This window comes from Triticum aestivum, chromosome 3B, assembly GCF_018294505.1.
Source record: "Triticum aestivum cultivar Chinese Spring chromosome 3B, IWGSC CS RefSeq v2.1, whole genome shotgun sequence".
NCBI lineage: Eukaryota > Viridiplantae > Streptophyta > Magnoliopsida > Poales > Poaceae > Triticum > Triticum aestivum.
In genome coordinates this window covers 444,675,734-444,691,580 of record NC_057801.1, presented here as the reverse complement: position 1 = coordinate 444,691,580, position 15,847 = coordinate 444,675,734, and the positions used below count along the sequence as shown (strand labels likewise).

The 15,847-nt window shown below is 46.7% G+C and overlaps 1 protein-coding gene across 3 annotated transcripts; it reads right to left on the bottom strand.

Moving 5' to 3' along the window:
* Nucleotides 1-3,514: 3,514 nt before the first annotated feature.
* On the bottom strand, nt 3,515-8,462 carry LOC123070273 (uncharacterized). Of its 3 annotated transcripts, none has more exons than XM_044493385.1 (4): nt 7,899-8,462; nt 7,711-7,792; nt 6,782-6,996; nt 3,515-3,832 (listed from the first exon to the last, which is right to left on the bottom strand). In XM_044493385.1, the coding sequence occupies exons 1-4, from the start codon at nt 8,351-8,353 to the stop codon at nt 3,688-3,690; spliced, it is 897 nt and encodes a 298-aa protein (XP_044349320.1). In that variant the 5' UTR covers nt 8,354-8,462; the 3' UTR covers nt 3,515-3,687. The 3 variants fall into 3 exon arrangements, with proteins under 3 accessions (XP_044349320.1, XP_044349322.1, XP_044349321.1); XM_044493387.1 differs by lacking the exon at nt 3,515-3,832 and adding an exon at nt 5,464-5,848 and having other exon boundaries at nt 7,899-8,461; XM_044493386.1 differs by lacking the exon at nt 3,515-3,832 and adding an exon at nt 5,850-6,264 and having other exon boundaries at nt 7,899-8,460.
* Nucleotides 8,463-15,847: the final 7,385 nt, after the last annotated feature.

Genomic DNA, 15,847 nt, shown 5'->3' with positions numbered 1-15,847 from the left:
CGAACTGAACGCCTGAATGGAACCGTAGTATCGAGGTGCATCTTTTTCGTGTAGAGCTTACCTCGAATCGAAGCATCGTTGTGTAGATCAAAGGGATAAGGAAGAGAGGAGATTAGAGAGAAGGTTACTGGAGGTTGAAGAAGACCTCAGGTAATCACCTCGCATCCCTCTCCACTCGTGCAAGGGCTCGTCGCTTGCGCTCGCCTTGGCCTGGCTCGCGAGAAACTGCCGATTCGAGCGTTTCCAGCGAGCGAGGCTCTGGGCTGCTTTAAGAAGCGTGCGATGTAGGCCCAACAGGCAACCAAACATGCCTCTTCCTTCCCACGCAGGTATGGTTGGGCTCGATGCGGACAACCAAACATGGCCTTTATTGGCAGGCGGTTTTGCAGACATAGGAGTCGCCAACTGTAGGTGAAAATTTGAAAGCCGTACAAACATAAGTCCAGCCTATGGGTCAACGCCAATAATTTTGTAGGGTACCTCTGGGCTGCCATCCAAACATGCTACGCTAGCGCCCGGGGGGGGGGATATTATTCCCATGTCCCATCATATAAGATGTTATAGTTAGAGAGGTAATTTTAGGGTTTTGCATGGGTGATACATCCACCTCATGTCTCACTATATATAGATGATCAGTTTACATATGTATACACGTATAAAGACAATATATGCAAACTAGACCCTATTTTACATGCCCCTCAATCTGAACTACATAGAAGATTCAGATTGGTCTTGAAGCGGTCTAGCATCTGACGGGTAGCGGGTTTAGTAAATACATCCGCTAGCTGATCATCTGCTGAGATAAACATGACCCCCAATGCACATGCTGCTACTCATTCCCTCACAAAGTGAAAGTCAATCTCAATGTGTTTGGTCCGAGCATGAAACACTAGGTTTGTCATCAGGTAAGTTGCCCCTAAATTGTCGCACCACAATATAGGTGTGCGATGTTGTGTAACTCCAAGTTCTGTGAGAACCGAGTCTAACCAAATAGCTTTAGCCGCGCCATTTGCCAATGCCTTGTACTCTGCCTCGGTGCTAGATCTCGAGACTGTAGGCTGCTTCTTTGAACTCCAAGATATAAGATTGGGTCCAACAAACACAGCAAATCCACCCGTGGAATGCCCGTCATCAACACAGCCTGCCCAGTCTGCATCGGAGAATATGCTGACTCAAGTAAAATGGGACTTATGAATGTGTAGTCCTGTGTCTAGCGTACCTTTGACATACCTCAAGATACACTTAACTGCTTCCCAATGAATCTCCGTAGACTGGGACAGAAACTGACACACTTTGTTCACAGCAAAGGAGATATCTGGATGGGTGAGTGTCAAATACTGCAGTGCTCCAACCACACTGCGATACCTAAAAGAGTCATCAGTACTCAGCAATGCACCACTGTGGCGTGAGAGGCTCTCGGATGTAGCTAGTGGAGTGGAAGTGGACTTGCAGTTCTCCATGTTGACGCGATGAAGCAGATCAAGTGCATACTTCTTTTGCGTCAATGTCATGCCCCCCCTGAATGAAAGGACGCTTCCAATCCAAGGAAGTACTCTAGCCTACCCAAGTCCTTGATGGGAAAACTCGTAGACAAGGACTGCACAAGGCGATCAACCACAACAGGTGTAGAACCAGCAATCACAATATCACCAACATACACCAACATGTATATCTGAATAGCACCATGGGAGAAGATGAACAAGGAAGCATCAACCTTGGAGGCAACAAAACCAAGCTATGAGTGACACTTACTCAGCCGAGCATAGCAGGCACGCGGCGACTGTTTGAGCCCGTAGATGGACCGCTGGAGTTTGCACGCATGGGAGGGATAAACAGCATCCTCAAAACTAGGGGGTTGCTGCATGTAGACATCTTCGACCAGAAAACCATGGAGAAAGGCATTACTCACGTCAACTTGTCGAAGGCTCCACCCTCGGGATACTGCAAGAGAGAGAACCACGCGAACCGTGGCAGGATTCACCACGGGGCTGAAAGTATCTCCATAGTCGATCCCTTGCTGTTGAGTAAAACCGCGAGCAACAAGGCGAGCTTTATGCTTGTCGACAGAACCATCAGGGCGATGCTTGGTCTTAAAAATCCACTTGCAGCCCACAATATTAACACCAGGAGGCCGAGGCACCAACACCCATGTGTTTGTGTGACGAAGACCAGCGAATTCCTCGAACATGGCGGCACACCAAGCTGGTTCACCAAGAGCACCCCGATGAGAGGTTGGTGCGGCAAAGAAAGCGTGCCGACGAGTGTCGTACCGAACAGTGCCATCCGTGTACGTCTTGGCCTTGCGCGTATGATCACGATGACACGTGACCATAGTATGCCCGGGGGCTGCATCGCCGGTAGATGGTGGCGGCAAGGACGGAGACCCGACCAGTGGTGTCGCAGCTGAAGTCTCTTCAGCGACAAGCGACATGGGCCGGGGTGACCCGTCGGGCTGGGCCGAGCCAGGCAACGTGGGAGTGCCGGGCGGAGACACGGTTGGCGACCCTGCGACGACCAAAGCAGGCGATGCGGGCTGGGCCGACCCAGGCGGGGCGGGGGACGCAGCTGGCGACCCAACCGGGCCCACGGATGCGCAAGCGGGCGAGGCAGAACGGGCCGCTGACAGGCCAGCAAGCGAGGCAGCCGGGGCCGCCGATGGGCCAGCAGCCTCGGTAGCCTCGGGAGGCGTGGCATGCACGTCGGGTCCATGCACGTCGATCACATCAGCGGGTGCAGGTGCAGCGACGGGTTCCTGGGAAGATAAAAAGCATCATATGCGGGGAACAAGTCAGATGACAAATATGACAGGTCGTATTTCCGCACATGGACATAGGAAATCGGTTCATTAGATGGAAACGTGAGAGCATGCTCAAGAGAAGCAATGTCAACCGAGACACCGGGGTTGGAGTAAGGAAAAACTGTCTCATCGAAAACAACAACACGAGAAATATAGATCCTCCCCGATGTGTGATCAAGCTTGCGAGCATTGTACTTGCGGAGACTAGGCCAACAAGCACACCCAAAAATCTGCAGAGAGGAATAATTGGGCTGAACATGAAACAAGCGGAATAAGGGCGCGTCCTTGTTGAGAACCGGAGTGGGCATACAGTTGATGAAATAACATGCCATAAGAAAGGCCTCATCCCAAAACCTGAGTGGGAGAGACGAGTGCGCAAGTAAGGCAAGGCCAGTCTCGACCAAATGACGGTGTTTGCGCTCGGCAATACCGTTCTGTTGGGATGTATGTGGACATGACACATGGTGAGAGATGCCCGTGCGTTGAAAGTAGCGATGGAGTTTGTGGTATTCACCACCCCAATCGGATTGAACCACCTTGATTTTGCAATCCAAAAGGCGTTCGACGTGAGCCTGAAAATTATAGAAGACTTGCTCAACATCAGATTTCTGTTTAAGCAAATAAATCCAAGTGAAACTCGTGTAGTCATCAACAAAACTAACATAGTACTTGTACCCCCCCTCCCCCCAAAGACGCAATAGCGGGACCCCAAACATCTGAATGTATTAATTCAAGAGGTACATTAGTGACATGATAAGACGTAGAATACGGTAGTTGATGACTCTTAGCACGCTGACAGGCATCACACACTAATGGTGAATTATTTGAACTAGAACACTGAAGGTCATGGCTCCGAATAATGAAGGTGACCACATTATTGGTAGGGTGACCTAAACGCTGATGCCATTGCGATGATGAAATGCGGACACTGGATGAAGCATGGTGAGATGACGAGGACGATGCACGAGCAAAGGGAATCGAGTAGACCCCCCCACGACTGCTACCTTGAAGAATGATGCGCCTGGTTGCTTTGTCCTTAACAAAGAAAAGACGACGGTGAAACTCAACAAACACGTCATTATCACAAATAAGGCGATAGACAGAAAGAAGATGCTCTTTGATGTGTGGACCATGAAGGATGTTGCGCAGTTTCAGGGATGAACCGGGTAAACGGGAATGACCAATATGTGAAATAGACAAACCTGCACCATTGGCCACCTGAACCTGGTCCTTGCCATCATAGCGCTCATGAACCTGGAGACGTTCAAGACCACTCGTCAGGTGATCCGTAGCCCCGGTGTCCAGTACCCAAGGAGAGTCGATGGTGTTGGTGGAGGCCGAGTTGGCGAAGCGAGTGTTGTGGTCTTGGTCATATCGCTTGTGGCAATCATCAGCCTCATGACCCCAGCTTTTGCAAATCTGACACCTGGGACACCAGCGATTGTTGCGACGGCCACCACCACCGTTGTTACCACCGTTACCCCTGCCACCTTGCCGACCGTTGCTGTTGTAGCCGGGGTTGCTGTCGCGGCCGCCGTTGGGGCCGCCATTGCCGCCTTGACGACCTTGCCCGGGCGGGCCACTCCCATCGGCCGGGGCAACCCCCACCCTGGAAGGGGTAGGGCTCCGAGTATGGAGCACGTCCGCCATTGTCGTGGGGGGCTGAGCGGGTTACGGCGTTGGCAGAGGGAGTCCACCGCTGCATTGCACTCTGCTAAGCCTGTAACGCTTCGAACGACAAAACGAGCAAGTAGAAGCTGGAGTAGGGCATAAGTGCGTTACTCACACCCAGGGAGGCGGCGATGGAGTTGTAGGCGGAGCCGAGTCCTGTGAGGATGTGGTCATTGAGCTCATCATCACGGACCGGAGAGCCGACGACGGCCATGGTGTTGGCGAGGGACTTCATCTTGTGCATGTACTTAGCCGCAGACATCTCCTCCTTCCTCAGCGTCTGGAGTTGACGCCGGATGTGACGGACGTTGGCGCGGCTCTGCGCACCGTACATGGCACCGACGGCCGTCCATACAGCCCGCGCCGTCTCGCAACTAATAAGCTGACAGGCGATATCCTCCTCCATGGAGGTGAGGAGAAGGCCCTTGACCTTCTGATCCTGAGTCCACCGGTGGTGGTACGCCGGGTTAGCGAAGGTCGTCGCGGCATCGCCAGTGCCCACGGCGATGGTCTTGTCGGGTGCCGCCGTGGTGCCGTCCAGGTATCCGTGGAGGTTGGCGCCGGCGAAGACGGTGCCGGGATGCCTCCCGATAACATGAAGTTGTGGCGGCCGAGGTGGACGAAGATTGCAGGGACGGCAAGGGCGGCGAAAAACGTGGCAGCCGTGGGCGAGGTGATGGCGCCGACGTTGTTGGAGAGGGAGAGAGCAGCAGACGACATCGCCACAGCGCGGAGAAGGGCGGCGCGCCGCGGTGGAGAAAACGAACTCGCGGCGGCGACGACGCGGAAGGGTGGCGGCGTGCGGCGGATAGGTCGCGGCGGCGATGACGCAGAAGAGTGGCGGCGCGCGGCGGCTGCGGCGAATAGGTCGCGGCGGCGGCGGCGCGGAAGGGTGACAGCGCGCGGCGGCTGCTACGGATGGATCGGGGCGGCGGCGTGGGGTTTGCTCGGCGGCCCTCTTGGCTATCTGATACCAAGTTAGAGAGGTAAGTTTAGGGTTTTGCGTGGGTGATACATCCACCTCACGTCTCACTATGATCAGGTTACATATGTATACATGTATAAATACAATATATGCAAATTAGACCCTATTTTACAGTTATGACAACCAATGTAACATATTGCATATTTAGATTACAAAACTGTTCCACACACGACAAACTCTGGGTGATTTGTGCACGACTAGAGAATCCAACGGCCGTTGCTTGGCTGTGGACAAGATTCCTCTGCTCGATTGAATCGTCGTCCACAAATCGTCCAAATATTATCGTCTCGTCGTCCACAAATCGTCCAAATATTATCGTCCCCATAGCACTGCTCTTTATAGTATACTAGGACGGAGTGAGTACTTAACTTATGAGATGTTATTGGAGCTTTCGCCTATTTCAAAGATGTATTGCAAAATCGTTATATTGTTTACATGTTTTTTGCCCTGAACAAAGGTAAATTCCCTTGCAGAAAAATCTCAACATTACTACCATGATACAGCGTATTCAAACACTGCTACTTGGATTCATTATACGAAGTATCATGGTAGAAACTATCAGATTTGCTGGCTGTCAGATGTGCTGCAGTGAACGCATTTTCAGCTACACACAGCCATTAAGCTATACAATGCCATGGGAATATTCTTTCATGTACAGGGGATATGAAACGTATGGTAACAAGATGTAAATTATTTGCAACTTGGTGGGTTTGTACACTTAAAAACACTAGAGGCTGGTTGCTTATATTCAGGTATACTGGCAGGATCAACGGCTCGGACCTCACCCGGCTGAAAGAACAGGCTGTCATGCCTGCAGAAGTTGCATCATTAGTCAGTTAGTCAGGATATGTTTCCCTTCTATTTTTGAACCATGCAGGAGGGCTGCATGTATCATACTCCCTCCATTCCTAAATATAAGTCTTTTTAGAGATTCCACTACAAACTACATACGAATATATAGACATATTTTAGAGCGTAGATTCACTCATTTTGCTCCGTATGTTGTCTATAGTGGAATCTCTAAGAAGACAAGAATTTTGGGACGGAGGGAGTAGTATTTAGGAACGGAGGGAGTACTTAAGATAGAGAGATACAACCGACCAACAGTTCAGATGATCCAGCTTACTACAGCCACTAAACGACCACAAAACTCAAAACTAAAATATATAGCCAGGATATGTTTCCCTTCAATCAGCAACTATTTATGGTGTATGTTTATGCATCGAAGGGAACGGAAATCCAAATGTCTGATGCAAGTAGTTTGTCCACAGGAAGTCTTTCTGATAAGCTTGCAAAATGAAGTGGAGTTGACAAGGATTAGTTTTTACCTCCGCAGGTCCAGTCCTATCAACCCAGCTTGAAGAATTGACAAGTTGTCAGAATCTGGTGAAACGATGACAACAGTATCCCCTGAGTACTGAGTCTCTAGTATTGACATGAGCTGTGTTACCCGAACAAATACATCCGCCACGCTCTCGTTAGGTGTACCATCATAAGTAGGAGGTGGTTTGATGTCCGGCGAAATATTATCAGACGCATACACCTAAATCCATCACAATAAAGGAAAACTCAATCATGATAGGAACAAAATCTATTAAACCAAAATTATCTGTATCTGTTGCACCGGATCATGTTGAGCCTGGGAAACATAACTCGGGCGATACATTATGTTCAAACCGAGAATATTCTCCCTCCAGGATACTCATTTGCCCACTAGCGTATGTCCACCTATGAAAATACTACTAATCTCACTGGTTAGCTACCAGTAACTTCAAACAGGCATGGAAACTTGCCTAATGATAAAAATGGCAACATGACTTTTATGTCAGGATGTACTGTTTCTCTAAATTAGTTCTCAGAATTCACAGAGGCCACATCCTGTTCTTAATCCATGTTTGTAAACCTATCTTATTTTCAAATGAGCCCATCTGTCTGTAGAGATTTAGTAGATTCACACATTCTATTAGGCTGATCTAGAACCAGTGACTGTTGCTGCCTTCCTGGCAAGCAGAATTTCACTAATCCTTCGTATTTCAGTTTTGCAATGTACACCTGCAAGGTCAGTGCACTCCAATTTCTAAAGTTCATTCGTTGTAATAATATATTCTGAAATTTCTCCAGAAACTAAGGTACCAACATCTTTGATTAAATATACTGGATATCTGTGAGCCCTCAGCTCAGTTGTTCTTCTAATACTCGATGTAAGTAAGTGCTAGTAGAATTTAGCTTGGAGCTCGAAAGATCGGATGAATAATACCTCTGGCAATGCTTCTAACTTCTTCCCCTCGTACGCACCCAGCCCCCGCGCGTCCAAGAAGCTATACTCCGGCACGATTTTACTTCGCATCAAGTAACCAACAATCTCAGTGCAGGATCACTGACCGACCGGTCATACTCATGTAAAATCAGGAAATATAGCCCACGAGGATGTGGATAGACAGGCACCTGCGGTTGATGCTGTTGGCGGCAGCGATGATCTCGGCGGCCTGGTAGGCGCGCTGGGTGATGGAGGGCCATATCCAGCAGTCGTCCTCGCATGCACCAAGGCGGCGGAGCTCGAGCGCGGCGCGCGCGGCCTGGCGGAGGCCGGCGGGGGAGAGACCGCTGTCGACGGAGGTCTTGGCGACGGGGTTGGTCCGGAGGAGTCCCTGCCCCTCGTACACCGACTCGCCAGCGCGCACGAGGAAGTAGCGGTTCGCCAGCCCCGGCGGCGGCATGCGGAACAGCCCGCGCGCCGAGGCGGCCGCCGGAGAGAGCGAGAGGGGAAGAGGCGACGCTGAGAGCAAGAGGAGGTCCCGGCGACGGAGAGAGGGGAAGGCGACGTGCGGGGGCGGGGGTGTAGACGGCGGCGCGGAGGGGGCCCGAGAGGACGGAGCGGAAGACAGAGAGGTGGTTTGCATTTCCGGACGCCCGGCGGAGCGAGCACTCGCCGGACTTGCGACTTGGCAGCTCCAACGATTGGAGTGAAAATATCCGTTTTCCGAGTATTTTCTAGCGTTCTCGTCGACCTCTCGCCAACATAACAGAGTGAACGGACAACAGGCAACGACTCTGTGCGGGCTTCTTCGGATGAAAATCAATTTTTTTTTTTGAAAAACGGTTGAAAATCAAATAGGCACGAAAAATAAATTCAGAAATTTTAACAACACTAACACAACTAAAATTTTATGTCTAATTTTTTTCTGAATTTTTTTTAACACATCACAGATGCAGACGCTCATACATACGCTCACTCCTATGAACGCATACACGACATCATACATGTATGAGCACCTCTGAGAGACTGAGCCGACACATCATGTTGACATTGACGAAGTCGTCAGAGACGCTTTTATAGTTGAGGAGAACGTCTCATCCACTGAACGTACATTACCAAAATGACTGAAATGAATCTGGAAAAATGTGATCATCAATCAAGTCTAGATCTTGATCCCTAATGGGTTGGGAATACCATTGTTCTCCTAACTATCCAGTCATATGTTGAAATTGACTAAGAATAGTGGGTGTACTACAATTCCTCAAATTTTAAGGCATGTACTACAACAGTGTCTAATGTAAGAGTTGCCACATATATAATTTAGTAACGTCCGTGGAAGGGGGAATCACCCCCGCCGGACTCTCTTCTGCCATGGAACTTATGACCGGAGACCCAGATGCGGTTTTCGACTCGCCTCTGGACAATAGCTCCGAACTATCAAAGTCTGCGTCGATCGGGCCCGATCATGTGTCTGTCGCCGAACTTATCCCTGCAGATCCGCGAACTCTTACCCAGCTTTCACCCTTAGATGAAGCACTGGGTTTAATGTGATCTCTCGCCATTACGGAAGAATTGCCTCCGAGATGCACCCAGCATATGCTGGGGGCTGGGAGCGGGGAATTTTATGACCCGCCCACCACCCACTTAATAGCCACTGTCGAGGATTTAACCGACATGCTGGACTACGCGTCCGAAGACATCGACGGTATGGACGACGATGTTGACGCCGAATCAGGCCAAGTCCCACCCATCACAGGGCGCTGGACGGCCACTTCAACCTATGACGTATACATGGTGGACACTCCTGATAAAAAGGACGACGAGGATAATCAGAACACTGACGAGGACAAGCCTGTCGATAAACCACCAAAGTGCCGACGTCAGCGGTGCCGCTCACGACCGCGTCGGGCAAAGGATAGTAATATCGACACCGGTGATAATGAAACCTGGGATAGTGTCGAAGATCCCGAACACCCCGTCGAGCCCACATCCGAACAGGATGAGAGGGGGAGGATCAGTATAACCCCGAATGCGCTGATCAGGAAGATTCAGAAGACAACAATTATATGCCAGTCTCCGAGGAGGATGTTAGCCTCGGTGACGAAGATTTTATCGTCCCAGAGGAACCCCTTGAGCAGGAACGCTTCAAGCGACAGCTCATCGCCACAGCACGGAGCCTGAAAAAGAAACAACAGCAGCTCAAAGCTGAACATGATACGCTCAATGAAAGGTGGACCAAGGTCCTGGCCGCCGAGGAGTACGACCACGAGCGACCTACCAAAAGTTACCCCAAGCGCAAACTGTCGCCATAATTGACGGCGAAGCCTTCGATCCAATACCATCGAAATACAATCAGGAAAATCAACCAGACTGACCACCACGTGGACGGGGTAAAGCGGCATATCAAGCTGAACACTAGCCCGCACCCCCTCGCCGAAGAGTCAAGGAGACAACAGCTGTGGGTTACACATATGACTTGCAACGGGACCTGGCTAATAAAGCCGGTCAGACCAGATTAATCTATGGGTAATGAGGCCGTGCCCCGGCATGAGATAACGGCTATGAAGTCCGGCGTGATGAACATTACAATATTCGGGATCAGAACCAAACTCAGATGTCATCCAATCTCTGTCATGATGTCGCACGATACACGGGTGCCGCACACCCTATGTGCTTTACTGATGAGGTAATACGGCACCAGTTTCCAGAAGGTTTTAAACCCATGAACATCGAGCAATATGATGGAACGACGGCCCCAAGCCGTCTAGATTGAAGATTTTCTTCTCCACATTCATATGGCTCATGGAGATGACCTCCATACCATTAAATATCTTCCTCTAAAGCTGAAAGAACCAGCACGCCACTAGCTGAACAGCCTCCCAGAAAACTCCATTGAAACCTGGGAAGATTTGGAAGATGCTTTTCGGGCCATCTTTCAGGGCACTTATGTCCGGCCACCGGATGCGGACGACTTGAGTCACGTAATCCAGCAACCAGGTGAATCGGCTCGCAAGCTTTGGAACCAATTCCTAATTTAAAAGAACCAAATCATGGACTGTCCAAACGCCGAAGCCTTAGTGGCCTTCAAACACGGCATCTGGGATGAATGGCTCGCCCGACACCTCGGGCACGAGAAGCCGAGGACCATGGTAGCCTTAACTGGACTTATGACCTGCTTCTGTGCGGGTGAAGATAGCTGGTTGGCTCGTAGAAGCAACAGCTCCGGTGACCCCGACACTTCTGAGGCCAGGGATGGCAATGGTAAACCACGCCGCAATGAAAACAAACGTCAGAGCAACAATGACGACGCAGATGATACGACAGTCAATGCCAGATTCAGTGATTCTAAATCCGGTCAGCGGAAGAAACCTTTCAAAGGCAATAGGGACGGTCCATTGATACGTCCATTTTGCATCATGCTTTTATATCGATATTTATTGCATTATGGGTTGTTATTACACGTTATGTTACAATACTTATGCCTATTCTCTCTTATTTTACAAGGTTTATATGAAAAGGGAGAATGCCGACAGCTGGGATTCTGGGCTAGAAAAGGAGCAAATATTAGAGACCTATTCTGCACAACTCCAAAAGTCTTGAAACTCCATGAAAGTCATTTTTGGAATTAATAAAAAATATTGAGTGGAAGAAATACCAGAGGGGGGCCACCCACCGTCCACGAGGGTGGGGGGCGTGCCCCCTGCCTCATGGGCCCCCTGGCAGGCCTCTGGTGACCATCTTCTGCTATATGAAGTCTTTTACCCTAAAAAAATCATAAGCAAGCTTTCGGGACGAAACACTGCCGCGACGAGGTGGAACCTTGGCGGAACCAATCTAGGGCTCCGGCAGAGCTGTTCTGCCGGGGAAACATCCCTCTAGGAGGGGGAAATCATCATCATCGTCATCACCATCGATCCTCTCATAGGGAGGGGGTCAATCTCCATCAACATCTTCACCAGCACCATCTCCTCTCAAACCCTAGTTCATCTCTTGTATCCAATCTTTGTACCAAAACCTCAAATTGGTACTTGTAGGTTGCTAGTAGTGTTGATTACTCCTTGTAGTTGATGCTAGTTGGTTTATTCGGTGGAAGATCATATGTTCAGATCCTTAATTCATATTAATACCCCTATGATTATGAACATGAATATGATTTGTGAGTAGTTACGTTTGTTCCTGGGGACATGGGAGAAGTCTTGCTATAAGTAGTCATGTGAATTTGGTATTCGTTCGATATTTTGATGAGATGTATGTTGTCTCTCCTCTAGTGGTGTTATGTGAACGTCGACTACATGACACTTCACCATTGTTTGGGCCTAGAGGAAGGCATTGGGAAGTAATAAGTAGATGATGGGTTGCTAGAGTGACAGAAGCTTAAACCCTAGTTTATGCGTTGCTTCATAAGGGGCTGATTTGGATTGATATGTTTCATGCTATGGTTAGGTTTACCTTAATACTTCTTTTATAGTTGCGGATGCTTGCAATAGGGGTTAATCATAAGTGGGATGCTTGTCCAAGAAATGGCAGTACCCAAGCACCGGTCCACCCACATATCAAATTATCAAAGTAACGAACGCGAATCATATGAGCGTGATGAAAACTAGCTTGATGATAATTCCCATGTGTCCTCGGGAGCGTTTTCCTTCATATAAGAATTTTTCCAGGCTTGTACATTGCTACAAAAAGGATTGGGCCACCCTGCTGCACACTATTTACTTTCGTTGCTTGTTACCCATTACGAATTATCTTATCACAAAATTATCCGTTACCTATAATTTCAGTGCTTGCAGAGAATACCTTACTGAAAACCGCTTGTCATTTCCTTCTGCTCCTCGTTGGGTTCGACACTCTTACTTAACAAAAGGACTATGATAGACCCCCTACACTTGTGGGTCATCGAGACTCTTTTCTGGCGCCATTGCCGGGGAGTGAAGCGCCTTTGGTGAGTGGAACTGGGTAAGGAAAAATTTATATAGTGTGCTGAAATTTACTGTCACTTGTTACTATGGAACATAATCCTTTGAGGGGCTTGTTTGGGGTATCTTCACCTCGACCAGTAGAGCAAAGAGTTGCTCCTCAACCTACTGAACCTACTGAAAATGTTTACTTTGAAATTCTTTCGGATATGATAGAGAAATGAGTAGCTAATCCTTTTACAGGAGATGGAACATTGCATCCTGATTTGCATCTAATCTATGTGGATGAAGTTTGTGGATTATTTAAGCTTGCAAGTATGCCCGATGATGTTTTCAAGAAGAGGTCTTCCATTTATCTTTGAAGGGAAAGGCATTGACATGGTTTAGGCTATGTGATGATATGGGATCATGAAACTACAAATGATTGAAATTGGAATTTCATCAGAAGTTTTATCCTATGCATCTTGTTAATCGTGATCATAATTATATATATATATATTTTGGCCTCGCAAAGGAGAAAGCATCGCTCAAGCTTGGGGGAGGCTTAAGTCAATGTTATATTCATGCCCCAATCATGAGCTCTCAAGAGAAATGATTATTCAAAAAAATTATGCTCGGCTTTCTCTCAACAATCGCTCCATGCTCGATACTTCTTGTACTGGTTCTTTTATGATGAAGACTATTGAATTCAGATGGGATTTATTGGAAAGAATTAAACGCAACTCTGAAGATTGGGATCTCGACGAAGGTAAGGAGTCAGGTATGACACCTAAGTTTGATTGTGTTAAATCTTTTATGGATACCGATGCTTTTCATGAATTTAGCACTAAATATGGACTTGACTCTGAGATAGTAGCTTCTTTCTGTGAATCATTTGCTACTCATGTTGACCTCCCTAAGGAGAAGTGGTTTAAATATAATCCTCCCACTGAAGTAAAAGTAGTTGCACCTATTAAAGTTGAAGAAAAGACTATCACTTATAATGATCCTATTGTTCCTACTACCTATATTGAGAAACCACCTTTCCCTGTTAGGATAAAGGATCATGCTAAAGCTTCAACTGTGGTTCGTAAGAGTAATACTAAAACACCTACACCACCTGAGCAAATTAAAGTTGAACCTAGTATTGCTATGGTTAAAGATCTCTTGGCTGATAATATTGATGGGCATGTTATTTACTTCTGTGATGAAGCTGCTAGAATTGCTAGACCAGATACTAAAATAAACATAGACCTGTTGTAGGCATGCCTGTTATTTCTGTTAAAATAGGAGATCATTTTATCATGGCTTATGTGATATGGGTGCTAGTGCTAGTGCAATACCTCATTCCTTATACAAAGAAATTATGCATGATATTGCACCTGCTGAGATAGAAGAAATTGATGTTACAATTAAGCTCGCCAATAGAGATACTATTTCACCAGTTGGGATTGTTAGAGATGTTGAAGTCTTGTGTGGGAAAGTTAAATATCCTGCTGATTTTCTTGTTCTTGGTTCCCCACAAGATAGCTTTTGTCCCATTATATTTGGTAGATCCTTCTTGAATATTGTTAATGCTAAGATAGATTGCAAAAAGGATGTTGTTACTATTGGTTTGGGGGATATGTCTCATGAGTTTAATTTTGCTAAATTTCATAGACAACCCCATGATAAAGAATTGCCTAGTAAGGATGAAATTATTGATCTTGCTTCTATTGTTGTGCCTCCTAATGATCCTTTAGAACAATATTTGCTAGACCATGAAAATGATATGTTTATGAATGAAAGAAGGGAGATAGATGAAGTATTCTTTAAACAGAGACCTATTTTTAAACATAATTTGCCTGTTGAAATCCTAGGGGGTCCTCCACCACCCAAGGGTTATCCCATGTTTGAGCTTAAACCATTACCTGATACTCTTAAATATGCTTATCTTGATGAAAAGAAGATATATCCTGTTATTATTAGTACTAACCTTTTAGAGCAGGAAGAGGAGAAATTATTGAAAACTCTGAAGAAGCACCGTGCTACTATTGGATATACTCTTGATGATCTTAAGGGCATTAGTCCCACTCTATGACAACACAAAATAAAATTGGAGAAAGACACCAAACCAGTTATTGATCACCAACGACGGTTAAATCCTAAGATGAAAGAAGTGGTAAGAAAGGAAATACTAAAGCTCCTGGAGGCAGGTATAATTTATCCCGTTGCTGATAGTCAGTGGGTAAGTCATGTCCATTGTGTTCCTAAGAAGGGAGGTATTACTGTCGTTCCTAATGATAAAGATGAATTGATCCCGCAAAGAATTGTTACAAGTTATAGGATGGTAATTGATTTCCACAAATTAAATAAAGCTACTAAAAAGGATCATTACCCTTTGCCTTTTATTGATCAAATGCTAGAAAGACTATCCAAACATACACATTTTTGCTTTCTAGATGGTTACTCTGGTTTCTCTCAAATACCTGTGTCAATAGAGGATCAAGAAAAGACCACTTTTACTTGCCCTTTCGGTACTTTTGCTTATAGACGTATGCCTTTTGGTTTATGTAATGCACCTGCTACCTTTCAAAGATGTATGATGGCTATATTCTCTGACTTTTGTGAAAAGATTGTTGAGGTTTTCATGGATGATTTCTCTGTTTATGGATCTTCTTTTGATGATTGCTTGAGAAACCTTGATCGAGTTTTGTAGAGATGCGAATATACTAGTCTTGTCTTGAATTGGGAGAAGTGCCACTTTATGGTTAATGAAGGCATTGTCTTGGGGCATAAAATTTCTGAAAGAGGTATTGAAGTTGATAAAGCTAAAGTTGATGCTATTGAAAAGATGTCGTGTCGTAAAGACATTAAAGGTATAAGAAGTTTCCTTGGTCATGCCGGTTTTTACAGGAGGTTCATTAAAGACTTCTCTAAAATTTCTAGGCCTCTGACTAATCTCTTACAAAAAGATATTCCTTTTGTCTTCAATGATGATTGTGTAGAAGCATTTGAAATACTTAAGAAAGCTTTGATTTCTGCATCTATTGTTCAGCCACCTGATTGGAATTTACCCTTTGAAATTATGTGTGATGCTAGTGATTATGTTGTAGGTGCTGTTCTAGGACAAAGAGTTGATAAGAAACTAAATGTTATTCAATATGCTAGTAAAACTCTAGACAATGCCCAGAGAAACTATGCTACTACTGAAAAAGAATTTTTAGCAGTTGTATTTGCTTGTGATAAGTTCAGACCTTATA